The 18,320-nt window shown below is 40.3% G+C and overlaps 1 protein-coding gene across 1 annotated transcript; it reads right to left on the reverse strand.

Annotated features, from left to right (window-relative positions):
- Positions 1-13,940: 13,940 nt before the first annotated feature.
- On the reverse strand, positions 13,941-17,789 carry LOC141761337 (high affinity immunoglobulin gamma Fc receptor I-like). Its single transcript, XM_074624673.1, has 5 exons — positions 17,785-17,789; positions 16,282-16,301; positions 15,754-16,008; positions 15,129-15,377; positions 13,941-15,006 (listed from the first exon to the last, which is right to left on the reverse strand). The coding sequence occupies exons 1-5, from the start codon at positions 17,787-17,789 to the stop codon at positions 14,858-14,860; spliced, it is 678 nt and encodes a 225-aa protein (XP_074480774.1). The 3' UTR covers positions 13,941-14,857.
- Positions 17,790-18,320: the final 531 nt, after the last annotated feature.

Below are 18,320 nucleotides of genomic sequence, written 5' to 3' on the forward strand. Positions count from 1 at the left end.
TACATATATATGAATATATATATATAGATATATATGTATATTTATATATATAAATATATATATTGGAGGTTAATCTATAACTAATATTTCCAATCATAAGCTTTCAACACATGTAGAGACAGTCAGTCACTCTCTCTCACACACACACACACATTATTTGCATTATTTATTGGATCATTATGCATACATATACTTCATGTAGCCTGGCTTATGAACAAGAAAAAGCATTTAATTTTTTTATTTTAATTTTATTTATGTCTGCATCATGTTTCAGAGCTAAACACACAAACAAAACAGCCGCCTGCCTTCACTAACGCTACGGGATCCTTTGTTCGTCTTTTCCCGCTTTTTTTTCAGACATCCAACATTTCTGCCACTCTTCACTTGACAACAGATGATGTCACACATGATCCTCTATCTTCATTGGCTAGACAAAGCAGGGTAAAGCCAGCTACGAACTGCACTCATAAGCTATCTCATATTAGCAGTACAGTGAAAACACAGACACACTTTTCAGGGGGACAGATCGCCGCCCGAGCGCAACTTAAGTGTTCTTACTGCTTTATCTCATCAAAGTCACTTTCCTGTAGGAATTCAACATGTAAAAGTCCATACATATAGATTAAATTTGACACATAGATACTTGGATATGTATAAGTGATTCTACTTACATTTCAGTTGGGATCTCCGAAGGAAAAGACCGCGAAAAAAACGGAAAATGCGTCACACCGGATAAGTCCGGTTTAGGAAACGGTGACGCTACTTGATGACCTGCAACACCGTGAGAGTCAGGATCAGGAAAAAGAACTAATGGAGCTCCGTGAAAATGTCCAAACTCAAAGAGGTTTGGATGCAAAGTGTAATGATCTGAATTTGCCCAAAGAGGCAATTGAGCAAGACGATGAGACTTTGAGACAACAAAATCAGGAGCTAAAGAATACGCTGACGCTGTAAAAAGCAGAGCACCTTGCTGCGAGCCAGCAAAATGAGGCTCTGCAGCAAGAGAATGAGGAGCTCTACGAAAGGCTGCCTTTGGAGGAAAGGTGTGATGCAAAGAGGGACATAATTGAAGCCATGAGGCTTCAAAATGACACATTGAGAGAGACGCTCAAGGAGCTCGCGGAGTTCGAGAAGAATCGTTAAACTTCAAAAGCTTTGGTTGAAGTCTTCGATGCACTGACGGCAGAAAAAGAGGCGCTTATCCAGAAAACTGATCTCAAACAAAGTATTCAGGACATGTGCAAAGACCTCCCGAATGAAATTAATAACAAGGTGACGGCATCAAAAAAACAACTCGTGGAGATCATCAAAAAGTACAACGATCTGAAAGTTCGGAAAGACTTTAGTCGATCAGGCAGAAGACTGAAAACCACTTCCCATCGACATAATAATATGAAATAAAATGCCTCTTTAATAATAATAATGAACAAATGCCTCTTCGTTAATGAACAAATGGTAACAGTAGACGCGGTTTAACGTAACGCAGAGGTAAGCAACCTATACTATCAAAAGAGCCATTTTAGGTCAAATACAATAAAACTAAAAAAAGAATCTGTTTGGAGCCGCAAAACATTTGAGCATTGTATTGAAGGTAACACGGCCTATTGAGTCTAATGCAGTGAGGACCCAGGTGCAAATGAGTGGCAGGACACGGAAGAAACATCTCATGCTGGCTTTTAAGAAAATCCAGTGTGCTTGTTCTGGAAATGTCTTTCAATGACTTTTTTTGTTGTCGAATCTGTCCATGCACGATTAAATTCCTCTATTTTCCTCCTAGACTTTTCTTTTTTGGGATTTAGAATCCATAGCTGGCCTTTTGAGCTACTGAGGTTGAGCAAAATTAAAGGATAAAGGATGACGCATATTTTGGTTGACTGAAATTATTTAAAAAAAATTAATCAGTGTATTTAGGCTACAGATTGTTTCAACTGCAGAATGTAAGAATCACCATAAACCTACAAGAATGATAAATAAAAATGTTAAAAATAACCATTTTTCATTTTTCATTTTTTGGGGGGGTTTTTGCCTAAAATGGCTCTTCTGATAGTAAAGGTTGCTGACCCCTGGTCTATATAAAAAGTGCCATGATTGCTTTGATTTGGCTAGATAAATAAAGCTGACTTTAATAATTTAACAATAATAATAATTGATTGAATCCCACCATATTGAAGGGCAGACCGCTGATCCGTGATAAGGAAGCAGAGACGTTAACGTATTTAACAGTTTCTCACCAAAATCTTTGGGAAAAGAAAAAATCGTAACGTTAACATAACACATTTTTTATCTGTTCAAAATGTACCTTACCAAACCTTTAAAAATGGGTAACAAATATATAGTTTCATTTTGTTAGTCAGTTTTGACACGGATAAACAAGAAAGCAAATTATTTAGCTCAGCATCAGTGTTAATTTTTGCGTAAAAGATATTGGTGGCGTTAAAATGTATTTGTGTTAACGCGTTATCGCATTAACTTTGACAGCCCTAGTTCAAGCAAAATCATGTTTTGTTTTTTTAACTAAACCAAGTAGTTTTGTTTTTGTTTCAATTTACGTTACAATTACGTTTTTAAAAATGTTTAAAAAACTTTTTTACCGTAAAATCACACCCAGAATTCGGACATTCAAATAAAATATAAGTAGTAAATTCAGATTCAGATTCAGACAATTTTATTGATCCCAAGAAGGGCAATTCAATTCACAGCTTACACTGTCACAAACACACAGACAACATCCAGACAAACATCCAAAATGTTACATGTCAATCACAGATCAGTAAAAATGACAAACAGAGGTCGGTGAAGGACAGCAGATAAGTTAATACAAATATATAATATATTATTAATATGTATAATATATCATATTATTATTAAATATATTATATATAAACTAAGACATGTCAAGACAAAAACAATTAAGGTAATTTTTAAAATAATTGTTCATTTATTTTTTGTTCAGCTCCTCACGAGCTGTTTATCTGTTGAATTTGTTGTTGTGGGAGGAAACCAGAGGACCTGGAGTAAACCCACAACAGAGAGGTGAAATTCACAATTCACACTCGGCTGTGAACCGATCCAGTGAGTGCTGGAGGTCACAGACCGATGATGCCAACAGGACCACATAATCTGCAAAAAGCCTTCTCCAAGTCCACAAAACACATGTAGACTGGATAGGCGTACTCCCAGGCCCCCTCCGGGATCCTTGCGAGAGTGAAGAGCTGGTCCGTTGTTCCACGGCCGGGACGGAATCCGCATTGTTCCTCTTCGATCCGAGGTTTGACTATCGGTCGAACCCTCCTTTCCAGCACCTTGGAGTAGACTTTACCAGGGAGGCTGAGTAGTGTGATACCCCTGTAATGGCACACACTCTCTGGTCCCCCTTTTTGAACAGGGGAATCACCACCCCGGTCTGCCGCTCCTTAGGCACAGTCACCGACTTCCACGCAATGTTGAAGAGACGTGTCATCCAAGACAGCCCCTCCTTTGCCTCCGTCACGGCAGTGGCTGCTGCTCTTCGGGCCTGTCGGTACCTTGCAACTGCCTCCGGAGTCCTGCGAGATAACACATCCCGGAAGGCCTCCTTCTTCAGTCGGACGGCTTCCCTGACCACCGGTGTCCACCACGGTGTTCGAGGGTATGACACAACTGTCATATTTCAGCTTTTTTTGTGAGAGGTAACCGGAGCACCGGGAGTAAATCCACAACAAAGAGGTGAGATGAGGTGAGAAATCATTTCATCCACATCAATACACCGTTATGGAGAGCACAAAAATGCTGAAACAAAAACATGACAGCACTGTCATGTTTTTGTTTCAGCATTTTTGTGGAAGGAAACCGGAGCCCCCGGAGTAAACCCACAACACAGCTCCTCACATGCTGTTCAGCAGCTGGATTTGTTGTTGTAGGATGTCACGCTCTCGGCTGATGTTCTCTTTCTCCGCGTTCGTCGCTTTGCACTGATCTTGTAAAGTTTCTTGTCTTCTCAACTTTTTATGGAGCATCCGGCTCTCTCGTCGAAGTGAATCATTTTGCTGTCTCATGGCATTTTTTTGCACCTTCAGCAAATGATGTGTGGCCTCCAATACTTTCTCACTTTGGAGTCTGCTGTAGAGCGCCTGGATCTCGTAGTCAACTAAGAGGTTTTGATCACGCACTAATTCATTTTCTTCTGCAAGGATAGCATTCCTGTCTTTCAAAGCGTCTTCCTTTGCAATCGTTTTCTGCAGCTCCTGAAGTTCTTTATGCAGGTTGCCATTTTGGTGAGTTCGAACCTTTTTCTCTGCTTTCATTGATTTATATTTTGCTTGCAAAGCAGTTTTGTTTATGACCTCCTCGTTGAGCTCCTGGATTTCTTCTTGGAGATTCTGATTGAACTCTCTCACGGCTTCTATCTCGTCTGCCACAGTTTGGCAATCGTCTTCAGGTTCGCCGATACATAGAAGCTTTGAGTAGAGCTTTCCACGTATTTTGAGAAGCTCTGTATTTCTGGTCGAGACGACTTTTTCTTCTGATTTAATGTGCCTGTTTTTCTTCTCCAAGTTTTCTTTGTTCTGGACCTTTCTTGTAATCGCCTGAACTTGTTGTTCGATGTTATCATTTTGTCTGCTCAATAAGTCCATGCTGCTCTTCCTCTCCTTCCACATGACTTCCCGAACTTTCAGTCCGTCATACTTTTTGGTTTGCTCCGTGAGTTGTTGTTTCAGTGCGTCACTTTGTTTTCTGAGGACCACATATGATGCTGTCACCGTGTTATCCATTTCCTGCAAAGACTTTTCATTACGGATGTCTTTGCGCACGTCCTGAATACGTTGTTGGAGTTCGTCGTTTACCTGGCTAATCGCCTCTTCCTCTGCCCGATGTGCAGCGAAGACTTCATCCAAAGCTTTCATAGTTTGACGATTCTTCTCGAGCTCCTCGAACTCCTCTCTCATTGTGTCATTTTGGAGCCTCATGGCTTCAATTGTGTCCCTCTTTGCATCACACCTTTCCTCCGAAGACAGCCTTTTGTGGAGCTCCTCAATCTCTTGCTGCAGAGCCTCATTTGCTCTCAGGTGCTCTGCTTTGTACAGCGTCAGCGTATTCTTTAGCTCCTGAATTTCTTGTCTCAAGTCTTTCTCAATGGCCTCTTTGGCCAAATTCAGAGCATTGCACTTTGCAATCAAACCTCTTTGAGTTTGGACATTTTCACGGAGCTCCATTAGTTCTTTTTCCTGACTCTCACGGTGTTGCAGGTCATCAGGTGGTTGGTCAACTGCTCCTCCTACTGCATTGTCTTGGTCAGTAATATCTGTCTGCTCTTGTTGGTCAACTCCTCCTACTGCATTGTCTTGGTCAGTAGGATCAGTCTGCTCTTGTTGGTCAACTCCTCCTACTGCATTGTCTTGGTCAGTAGGATCAGTCTGCTCTTGTTGGTCAACTGCTCCTCCTACTGCATGGTCTTGGTCAGTAGGATCATTGTCTTGGTCATTAGGATCAGTCTGCTCTTGTTGGTCAACTGCTCCTCCTACTGCATGGTCTTGGTCAGTAGGATCAGTCTGCTCTTGTTGGTCAACTGCTCCTCCTACTGCATGGTCTTGGTCAGTAGGATCAGTCTGCTCTTGTTGGTCAACTGCTCCTCCTACTGCATGGTCTTGGTCAGTAGGATCAGTCTGCTCTTGTTGGTCAACTGCTCCTCCTACTGCATGGTCTTGGTCAGTAGGATCATTGTCTTGGTCAGTAGGATCTGTCTGCTCTTGTTGGTCAACTGCTCCTCCTACTGCATGGTCTTGGTCAGTAATATCTGTCTGCTCTTGTTGGTCAACTCCTCCTACTGCATTGTCTTGGTCAGTAGGATCATTGTCTTGGTCATTAGGATCAGTCTGCTCTTGTTGGTCAACTGCTCCTCCTACTGCATTGTCTTGGTCAGTAGGATCAGTCTGCTCTTGTTGGTCGACTGCTCCTCCTACTGCATGGTCTTGGTCAGTAGGATCTGTCTGCTCTTGTTGGTCGACTGCTCCTCCTACTGCATTGTCTTGGTCAGTAGGATCTGTCTGCTCTTGTTGGTCAACTGCTCCTCCTACTGCATGGTCTTGGTCAGTAGGATCAGTCTGCTCTTGTTGGTCAACTGCTCCTCCTACTGCATGGTCTTGGTCAGTAGGATCAGTCTGCTCTTGTTGGTCAACTGCTCCTCCTACTGCATTGTCTTGGTCAGTAGGATCTGTCTGCTCTTGTTGGTCAACTGCTCCTCCTACTGCATTGTCTTGGTCAGTAGGATCTGTCTGCTCTTGTTGGTCAACTGCTCCTCCTACTGCATGGTCTTGGTCAGTAGGATCTGTCTGCTCTTGTTGATCAACTGCTCTTCCTACTACATTGTCTTGGTCAGTAGTATCTGTCTGCTCTTGGCTTGAAGCCATGCTCTCAATCTCTGTAGATACCGTGGAACCCATTTTCTGCTCTCTTAGAGTGCTGAAAGTACAGTTTTCTTAAGAGTGCTGAAAAAACAGTTTTAAAGTGTGTCCAATATTTGACCTACAGCTGCATTCACGGCTTCACAGCTTCCTTTGAAGCTGATGATGTCTTAAAGTTGTCCTTTAAGACATCATCAACAGTCTGATGATGTCATAAAGTACAGCTTTGACCAATAGTAAGCAATGTTGCCCTAGCAACAGCTTTAGACCATTATACAGTTTTGAACGTAAACATTCTAAATGTGTCTCGGTTGAGTTCCAGTCGCAGTGTATGTGAATGACATCAGCTGACAGGAAGCAAACATGGACCAAAGCTGTTGCCTAGCAACGCTATTTCGCTGAAATGCGCTAAAACGAAGCGTTCCAGGGAGTCCTCTGCAGCTAAAAGTTGAATCATTTACTTTCACTATAATTCTATGGAAAATGGGTACAAACGAGTCTCCCCTTTACAGACATGCTCACTTTATGATAACCACATGCAGTTTGGGGCAAGTCATAGTCAAGTCAGCTCACTGACACACTGACAGCTGTTGTTGCCTGTTGGGCTGCAGTTTGCCATGTTATGATTGGAGCATATTGTTTTATGCTAAATGCAGTACCTGTGAGGATTTTTTTAACAGTGTCGGTGTGAAACCATGTGTGGCACTAGACCCACGACACCAATCCCTCCGAACTCTCCGGAGGGTCAGGTTCCCTGCACCGGCCACACCACCGAACCATCTGCTCCATTTCTTCAGTGGTGTGACCTACTCACAGAAAAAAATATATATATGTAAGAAAATTGTCTGATCTTATGGGCTGGCATGCAAAGACTGTTAACAATAAGTAAACTACCGGTGGATGTCGTGGGTCCAGCAGGCGAAGACGAGGAGCTTGATGACAGGGTTGTTGTTCGGTCTTGAGAGTCTGTATAAATAAGAGACAAAGCCTTACATGTTTTGCTTACTCTTCATCATGGCTCATGATACCAACATGTTAAAATGTTGCTTTCTGTTTTACAGTTTATATAAAGCATTTACAGTGGGAGGGAGAGGAAGGAGCTTGGGACCCTCGGAGGCCTGCTGCGGTTGATGTTGAAGGCACTAAAGAATAATCCTATTTTATTATTACAACATTAAAATGCATACTCCTAATAATGTCTATACATCACAATAGTAAATCAATTTTGATATTTACATTAATTCAAATGTAAAATAGGTATGCTTTACCAGAGACTTGCTGACCAGGAGATGGGGGAAGGTGGTAATGTCCCTCAGCAGGCAGGCTCGCTGGTGTGTTGGTGGTGGCAGGCAGCCGGGGACCATGGGAGGCACAAGAGGCTGAGGGACCGGCGTTGGAAAGGCCGGAGCTGGTGGCTGGAGCAGCCCTGAGGGGCACTGTTTTTCTGCGGCTGGGGCGGGAGGTGGTGAGGAGCCTGAAATACTCCTCGATGGCCCCCCTCTTGGCACAGGATGCCCTCCCACGGTCAATGATGTCTGGGGTCCGGGCTGTAAGGCGATGGTGGTGCCGCTCCCTAAAGTTTATCCACCACGTCTGGCCAAGCGCGGTCTTAAGTGCGTCCTGGTGGCGGAGGTTGTATATGGCCAGAGCGTGGGCCAGGACCTGAGGCTTCGTCAGTGGAAACCCGTGACTGGCAGAATACAAACTGCTCAGACCGTAGAATCATTTAAGTCGCTGCTAAAGACTCACCTCTTCTCGCTGGCGTTTGATTAAGTTTATTAACTGTTGTGCTGCTGCTCTTTCACTGCTGTTATGTGCACATTATGGTCATTGTTTTTACTCCGTTCTTATTGTTGTTTGCTTTGTATTCATTTTTATTATGTACATTTTCAGCACTTTGGTCAACTGCGGTTGTTTTTTAAATGTACTATACAAATAAGGTTTGACTTGACATGATCTGAGCAAGTTGAGCAGCAAACAGGATCTGTGTTTCCAAAAGAACTAAGAAGAGAACAAGAGCAGTGATGACTGAGAGCTAACTTTAACTGATGTTCAGAGGTTCAAGAGAAATGGAACAGAAGAGGCACGATTCAGACAAAGAGATGAAGATGTGAGCAAACGTTAGAGGAGATTAAAATAAGAGAAAAAGAGAGATGAGCCAGAAATGCAAAGAAAACATGTTGTATGGTATCTTCACTAATACAATAAAATCCTGTCTTGCATCATGTCTCTGTTCATCATCTCTCCTCTCAGTTTAAGAAGAAGAGATCTGAGCAGCAGCTCCAGGAGGAGCAGCAGAGGAGGGAGGAGCAGCAGAAGGAGGTTCAGACCCTGAAAGAGGAGCTGGAGACCAAGAAGAATGAGGTTCATCTTCACTTTAATAATATAACACATTGATTTCAGTCACGTTCTATATATCATCTATAGTGTAGATTAAACCTACAGTAGTTTCTGCAGGTTAAATACAAAATAAATTCATTCCAAGACCAGATCAAAACAAACTAATAATGAATAATTCAACATGTCTCTCATTGTCTCTCTCCACCTTGTCTCTGTCCTTCCAGATAGAAACTAAAAGAGCTGAGCTGCAGCAGCTCCATGAAGAGAAGAAGAGGAACGAGAACGAGCTGCAGAGCCTGAAGGAAGAGCTGGAGAACAAAGAGGTTCATGTCTTCATCTTCATCTCTCTATTATGAATACAGAATCAATAGAGACAGAGATAGATCAGGTTGAATGAGTTCTCTCCTCTGAGCCTCTAACCTGCAGACAGACTCTCAACTCAACATGTCTGCTGTTTGAGGAACACTAGATGATCAAAGTGTTTACTGAGATCCACTTGACTGAATATGAAGCTACTTGTTCATATTGTACTCAGTGTAACTGAACCATCAGGTTGAATCATTACTCTCATGATTTAATGTGGTTCTCATGTGTCTCTTCATGTCCTCCTCCTTCCAGCTGGAGAGAATTCAAAACGCCCGAATCAGCTCTTCCTTTTATGATTGGGTAAGTGGTCATCATAAAGGTACAATATATACAATACATTTATATCATATACAGTATTTATATATATATATATGAAGGAGGTTTCCTGATATAAAAAATATCAGTAATCTGAGGAAACACAGAGTAAGTCCATTACTGTGATATATCCATTATTATGACTCATAGATTGTGAATGAGATCAGAGATAATCAGACTGGATTCATTAGCAGATCAAACTGTGCAGCTCTGAAAGGTTTAATGAAAGCAGAAGAGCAGCAGAGAGGATCTGAACTTGGACAGTATATTATATACTGAGGGGAAACATTATGTTACCACCTGAAATAAAACTACAGGACACAACTCTGCTGCTGAAACGAGAGATGAGCTTTCTCACTGGTTATTCAACAGAAATCAGATGATTGGGGTTGATGGGTGATTGTATACGATGTTCAGTTGTATGTCTTAATATGATCCAGGGAATCAGCAAGGAAAAACAGCTGAAGACGGAAGAAGTGGAGACACTGAAGAAGAAGTTGGAGAACCAACAGAAGGAATCAGATGCCAACATTAAGGAGGTTTATATCTTTTCCTCAAAATATATACATATATTTATTTATTTTTTCTTCTTTTTATTAGCTTCTCCATCTGAGTCTAATATATCTATATATATATCTATATATATAGTCTCTCATCTTCTCTTTCCTCCCAGTTTAAAGAAAAAGCAGCTGAAGTCCAGCAGCTCCAGGATCAGATTCAGAGGATGGAGACCAACCTGCAGACCCTGATGGAGTCCAACAACATGGAGGTTCATCTCTCTACCTTATCTTTGCTGTATCTATTGATATATCTAGAGTAGCTCTCGTAGGACGAACCACTGTCAACATGTGATAGTTCAGTGTTGAGCAGGCTGGTTCACTGTGGAGGCAGAAATCACAAATCACTTAACTAAATAGAATCATTTTGTTCAGTTCAAAGATGCGTAATAACTGACTGTGGAGTTCGTTAACTTTGTCTCCCAAGCTAAGCGGCTGCATCTCTGTCTACTAGTATTACTAGGGGCAGCCCAGTCTCATGGTAAAGCATGTAACAGACCCGCCTGTCTCCTGGAAGATAGCCTGTCAGTGTCAAGTTTTGCCTCGCTGAGGCGTGAATATTACACGCCTGCATGAAGGAGCAGTGTTTTATAGTGACGGTTGTAACGTGGAGTTTGTAGCATGTTGTGTCGTGATGGAAGTCTAACTGCAGAGCTATTTATATAGCTTATAAAGTTAGAAAGACCACTTATGGTGGGCGGGTAGGGAGGTCGGTGGGTACAACAAACACAGGACTCAAACGAGAGACCGGTGTTTTGTTCTGCATGTTACCTTAGTGACGTTTGTCACGTTTTCTCTTAACCTCTCCATTTGTCCTCAGTTGGAAAGAAGCCGAGCCGCTCCAGTCCGCTCTTCTTCCTCCGTGGTAAGTGGTAGTTTTCATGTCATGTGTTTTTCTGGTCAAACTGTTGAATCTGCAGAGTTTCTAACAGGAACAGCTGAGTGACCTCAACATTACTGAAAATGCAAAATTCACACAAATCAGACCATGAGATATATTTAATATTCATCATCACATTCCCTAATAAGAGACATGTCTCTCATCTTGTCTCTAATCTCTGTCTCCTCTCTCTCTTTCAGATTAAGTGGCAGATTGTCTCCAGACAGAAGATCCAGGATGAGCAGCAGAGGAGACACGAAGCTGAGAACAGAGTTCAGACCCTGTAGGAGGAGCTGAAGACTAACATCACGGAGGTTAGTGTTTGTATTCTCCAATAAAGGTTTCTCTTCCAAAATTAGAACATTATGGTTTTGAAAAAAACATTACTGAGCTTTTTATCTGTCTGTAGCATGATTACAAAGAGCAGATTAATAATCAATCATTAATTCATATCAAAATATGTATTTATAATTAATAACTCAAAATAAAGAATGTAAACACATGAATTGTTGTAAAAGGTGAAGGAGAGTGATGAAACTCAGCTTCAGATATCATACACAATTAGTTTCAATATCAGAATTCAACCTTATATTCAATTATTCAATTTAGGACGCCACCCAATTTTAGAAAAAACGGAGAAAACTTCAAAATGTGATATTAATCAGTTGAGTCTCTTAATCTCAGGTTTGCTACAGAGTTCTTGGGCCCAGTGAACAGTGATTTGAGCTGTTTCATATAAACACACATCAAATAACCAAGTTCTTTGTAAATTAAATGTTTATTTGACTAACTACATGAATAAACTACTAACAGTATATCATTTAATAAATAATAAAACAAAAGGAAAAAGGTAATATAATGAATGAATAAAAGATGAATGAAGGAATACAATGAATAAAAAGTATATCTTTTAGAGCAGTTAAAGAGTCCAGCGTCTCCAGGACCTCATACTGAACATCAGGGTCAAACACTTCTCACATTAAAAGAAACACTAACACATGAATATATGTTTATTGTGTATCTGTGTCTGATTATGATTTACTAACAGTTGAACTCAACATCAATCTGTCTGTCTGTTAGCTGGAGGACAAAGAACAAGCAGCTGATGAACAGATGAAGAAGATTAATGAAGAGCTGAAGGAGACAAAACATCAACTGAAGAACAAGGATGAAAAGATCAACCAGCTGAAGAGAGAAGTACACACACACACACACACACACACACACACACACACACACACACACACACACACACACACCAACACACACTCACACACACACACACACAAACACACACACACACACCAACACACACACACACACACACACACACACACACACACACATAACTCTCATCAGAATGAAGAACAATGAAGATGTTTATCGTCACAGTTATATTTGCAGGAGCTAAAAAGTGGTGAAAGACACATTAGAATACATGTTTCATAATAGAGTCCAATCTACTTCACACTAGGAGGGTGTAACGATCAGGACCAGAGGACATGCAGGGACAAGATTGGTGATATTTGGACAATATGAATAAACTTTGAATAAACGAGTGACATCACTCTGAGCTTTAGTTCTCTGCAGACTGAGTCCAGCATGTCATCAGCAGCAGGTCTTTACAGGCAGCAGCTCATTGACTGAACTTCACTTCTGCTGCTGGATGCTGGATAGAATAACGTTACAACCAAACTAGTCTGAGTGGATAGTCTACAGGGACAGCACCACTCTGAACCTGAAACTCAACTAGTGGATGTTTCTACCATACTAACTTATAACTTTACCACCAGCTAAATACCTCTGCTAATTAATAGTCGTGGTGTGACTCAACTATATCAGGTGTATTACTGAGGACCAACGAAGAGCAGAGTTGAGTGTTTAGTTGTTTGTATGATCAGTTCTCTAGAAAGCTGCAAGCAGCAACACCACAGACCAAACATTCAGTCTGTTGTGAACAGACATGTTCTGGATAGACACTGAACTAGTAATACAAATGTGTATAACTATTCAGTTCCATTCTTCCTGCAGGTAGTAGGTATGGTATTTTATAACTCTAAAGCAGAAGCATCTCTGTATTCAGTATTGTTGATGTAACAGATGATAAATCAGTGTTATGTTTCCAGTATTAATCCACTCAGAGTAAACTGAGTCAAACTGTCTGAGTATGAACAGGTTTCATCATCCAGCTGATCACAATGAGAATTCATCCAGACATTAATGTGAACATTTACTTCATCTCTCCTCTCTCCCAGTTTAACAAACAGATCTGTGATCAGCAGCAGAAGAAAGAGGAAACTGAGAGAGATCTGAAGCAGCTGATGACCAAGAACACTGAGGTTCATCTTTTCACCCAAATCATTGTTTTATCTTCTTCATGTGACTTTGATTTGTTGCTGAAACCAAGATGATTAAACTAACCATGAGAGCAAATCTGAGAAACTAAATAACTGAAACACAAAGAAGTGAAACAGTAAATCTATTTATTCACATTCAATCTAATCTGGGATCAAATGTAAAGTTCTTATTTTCTAATTTCATGTTAGATAAATGTGCTCAGAGTAAACAGGTTAAACCTGAGACTAACTATGTGCTCATTATCACAACATCCAGCCAATCAGAAACTAGTTCATCAGGATATAATGTGGACTAAATAAAGTACTGAATGAAACTAAATGTCTCTCTTCATCTCTCTTTCCCTCCAGATTGAGAAGAAGCTCCAGGAGGAGACGACTAAAAGGGAGGAAGCTGAACAAATACAATCAAATACTGTCAATAACAAAATATGAGCTAATACCACTCAGGAACTTTTATTTGTATGTTTACTGGATTGAATATTTATATTAGATCTCCACAGATCTTTGAAATTCTATATGTATTTTTTGTAATTCAATTCATACTAATAATATGTGATTCCCTACTCCATGTTCTGTAATGAAGAGATAAAAAAAGATAAAGACATTTCCAGGTGCTGTACATTTATACCAAATATATCCACTTCCAAGTATGTACTTTTTCATATTGGTCCTGTGAGATACAACTACATTTTTATATTCATAGAGTGATATCTGTACATTCTTTGGTGTTTTGCAAAATTAGTTGTGCTGACAAAGTTTTCTTGACTGAAACCACTCAATCTTTTTTCATTTACATGTTTTCTATTCAAAAAAACAAATAACTCTGTGTTTGTGTTGCTTAAATACAATAAAGGAAGTAAAACAGTAAAAGATTGTAGCTGCAGGTTGTGAATAATAATCCCAGTTCTAAATTGTTGTTCTTTGTCGACCAAAGCTGAGCATAAATATACATGAATTTCAGTGAATTTTAATTTAAGTTCAGAATCAGATGACCTCATGACCTCTTGTGGGGTCTCGACCTCCATGTTGGGAACCGCTGGTCTACAGTCTGCTAGCAGCTCTGTGAGGCTGCACTGAGGAACAGCTGCTTTGAGCTGAATGCTAAAGTCAGTAGTAGGTGTAATGTTAATCATGTTCACCATTCAGAATTACATTATATTGTCATTATAATATTGTCAGTTACTATGTTGTGACCGACTAAAGAAAGAGGTGATGCAGCAACACAGCAGATGACTTCATATTTAATGATATATTTACTCAACACACTATTAACTCTTTAAGCTGCTTCTTGTTGTTTCTACAGAGCCTCTATAACACCTCTTCTATTCATATATTCTCTCATGTGGTTTGTGTCTGAGGAGCTCAAATGATCAGCAGCATCTGTAGAGTCTAAAACTAAACATGGAACAACAACATGTACTGAGAAAACTGTCATCTGGCTTTTTAAAAATAGTCCATGCATCAGTCAGTAGCTCTGTGGTTGTTAACCTTTCTGTGTGTGAGAAAGTCTAACAGCCACTGCAAGTATGAACAAGTAACACAGAGAAGTCTGACACCTTATAGCCAACATGAACAAAGGTCAAAGTAAAGACAGAAGATTAAATGTTAAAACCTCTTTTCTTGATGACCAAACGACCTTTGACCTGTAAACATGAGGACCAGTTATTTCTGCTTGACTCTGAGTTTCCCACAATGCAGCAGTCCCACCAGCAGCAGCAGCAGAGCCACCATCACTATGGTGGACACAGTCCTCAAGACCAGGACCACATGTATGAAGTGGTCTGAGGAGGGACACGTCTCTCTGTGAAGTGCTGCAGAGACAACAGGACACATCTGCTGTAACACCAGGACAGTATTAACAGGACGTAACAGGTCGTCTCTGAGGGCTTTCTGGAGCTTTACTCTGACACAAACTGAGAACTGATCCTCAAACTGACTTTCTTACCTAACCGGCTCTCTGGTGATCCTCCAGCTCCAGAGATGTCACACTTGTAGAGTCCTTCATCAGACCAGGAGACGCTGTGGATGGTCATCTCTCCTGTAGAGCTGCTCCTGATGAGGAGGCCGTCTTTATAGAAATCAGCTGTGAGGTTGGAGGAAGTCGTCTTGTTCCTGCAGCTCAGAGTCACATCGTTTCCCTCCGTCACAGGGAGGACAGGACTCTCCAGGATCACTGAACCAGCTGGAAAACAAAGGTTCTTTAGCTGGTCATGAAATGTTATGTAGCTGACGTGTTTACTCAACTTGTTGAACAACTGCTATGAGTTTAATGTTTTCTTTAAACTCTCTCTCAACATCGTTTTTGTTTAATTTCAGAAGATAATCTCAAAGATGTACAGCCCGTTCTCGCGTTAAATACGGAGGCTTTGTCACGGCCGTCGGCGTATGATACCGCTGCATAAGGCACTCTTTAGCGCCAGTATGAAACACACCGGCGCAGCGTTGCCCCCTCCCAAAGTGATGCCAAGGGGCTGTGGCAAAGCGGCCGTATGTGACGAGTTGGGATGACAACGTTTTGGGATTTCCTGTAAAGACATTTCATAGAAACTTCCACCTACCAGTGACGGTGATGTTGACACCATCGCTCCTCTCTCCTCCGTCAGTCTCACGCCAGTACTCTCCAGCGTCTGCTGGATAGGCTCTTAGAATCGTGCCGGAGAGAACCAGCGTCCTCTCGTTGCAGGCTGAAATAAACTCCTCTGCGTTCCTGATCCCTCTCAGCTGAGTGGAGCCATCGAGACCCTCGCAGTGAAAATGGACCGACTCGTATTCAAAGAACTGAAGTCTGATTGGAACGATACGGAAAGCTGCATCTGAGACAGAAAGACGGACAAGGAACGATTTCTCCCAAATTAATTACTGAAAAGATCTATGTTATAAAGCACAATATCAAGACAAAGCCATGTATCTGCAAATGTGGCCGATACAGTTTAAATTTGAACACTCTGATATTCCCGCTCAATGAGAACTGAACTAAAGCCAGTTCAGATTCAGCTATACGTAAAGAAAATGTAATAAATGTAATGATATCATAGCTTCGATCAATGTTCGTACGAGGTTTGATGAAGGATTGACTGAGTACTTACCTCTGTTCTGAACTTGTGCACTGAGCAGAAAGAATACGAGTATCACTGGATAGACAAAGGAAACACACATATCACCCATTGACTCATTGAATGAATGAATGAATGAAAGACTTTATTTCGAACATATAATAAATAAAAACAGATACAAAATAATAACAAACAAAACAAGAGTTATAGTGTCCGAAAAGGAGTAGGTAGAAGAAAAACTTATATTACCCTATCCCTTTCTCACTTCTCCTCTATTAACTCCTATATCATAGAATGATAATATAATATAATATAAAAACTATCTCAGATTTATTTACATCCCAAGTTGAATATATGAACAGCATCCCAAATTTATTTACAACCCACAAATACATCCGCAGTTAAAAAGTATATAACCAACCTTTAACACAACTCTTCTTCAACCATGTACCTCCCAAAAATATCTTTCTTGTATAGCTTTTTAAATTGATTTATATTTGTGCTCCCCTTCAACCCATCACCTAACCCATTCCACAAATCCACCCCACAGACTGAAATACACATACTCTTCTTTTTTGTACGAACACAATGCTTTTTAAAATTAAATTTTCCTCTTAAATTATAACCCCCCTCCCTGTCACAAAACATTTTTTGAATATTGCCCGGAAGTGAATTATGTCTTGCTTTAAACATAATTATTGCGGTTTTAAATTTGACTAAATCCATAAATTTCAATGCATGTGACTTCAAAAACAGTGTGTTCGTGTGTTCCCTATATCCCACATTATTTACTATCCTGATTGCTCTCTGTTGTTGTATGCATAATGGTTGTAAGTTGCTTTTATAAGTGTTACCCCAAACTTCTACACAGTAATTCAGATATGGTGATACAAGTGAAGAATACAGAATGTGCAGTGATTTATGGTCCAGTATGTGTCTTGTTTTCCCTAAGACTGCTATGCTCTTTGCCAGCTTTGTTCTTACATAATTTATCTGAGGTTTCCAGCAGATTTTGTGGTCCAGTATTACACCCAGAAATGTATTTACATATACTCTTTCAATAGTCACATCATCTATTATCATTTGTACTGGTATGTCTATTTTTTGGTTTCCAAATAACATAAATTTAGTTTTGTCCAAATTTAATGACAATTTATTTCTGTCAAACCACCGTTGCAATTTTCTGATTTCTGTTGTGGCCACCTCCAAAAGCTGCTGCAGATTTTCCCCAGAACAAAAAATATTTGTGTCATCTGCAAATAAAACTAAATTCAGTGTCCTTGATACCCTACCTATGTCATTTATATACATAATAAACAATTTTGGACCCAATACTGATCCCTGCGGGACCCCACAAGTAATACCTGAGCATGTTGATTTGTAGTCCCCTATTTGCACGTACTGCTGCCTGTTTCCTATATAACTTCTCAACCAGTTCAGCACTACCCCTCTTATACCATACCTTTCCATTTTATTGAATAATATATCATGATCAATGGTGTCAAATGCTTTTTTTAAATCTATAAATACTCCTACCGCATACTTCTTGTTATCAATACAACTGGTTATTTCTTCTGTTAGCTCCATTAATGCCATTGCTGTTGATCTGTTTGCTCTGAACCCATATTGACTGTCTGTCAGTAAATCGTGCTTTTCAATGAAGTTATCTAATCTTCCAATGAACAGTTTCTCCAATATTTTAGAGAACTGGCAAAGTAAAGATACAGGCCTGTAATTAGTGAAATTATGTTTGTCCCCAGTTTTATATAGTGGAATAACTTTAGCAGTTTTCATTTTATGTGGAAATGTGCCAGTTATGAATGATAAGTTACAAATGTAGGTTAGGGGGTTTGCAATACTGTCAATGACTTTCTTGACTATCGTCATATCGATTCCATTCCAGTCAGTAGATGTTTTATTCTTGCACTTGTTAACTATGTCTATGATTTCTTTTCTGTCTATAGCTTTGAGATAAATTGAGTTTGAATTTCTTGCAATGTGGCTTTCAACACCCTCCCCATCCTTTGGAGACGTGTCATTGATTTTTCCTGCCAACTTTGGTCCCACATTTA

This window comes from Sebastes fasciatus, chromosome 22 (genome assembly GCF_043250625.1).
Source record: "Sebastes fasciatus isolate fSebFas1 chromosome 22, fSebFas1.pri, whole genome shotgun sequence".
In the NCBI taxonomy this organism is placed as follows: domain Eukaryota; kingdom Metazoa; phylum Chordata; class Actinopteri; order Perciformes; family Sebastidae; genus Sebastes; species Sebastes fasciatus.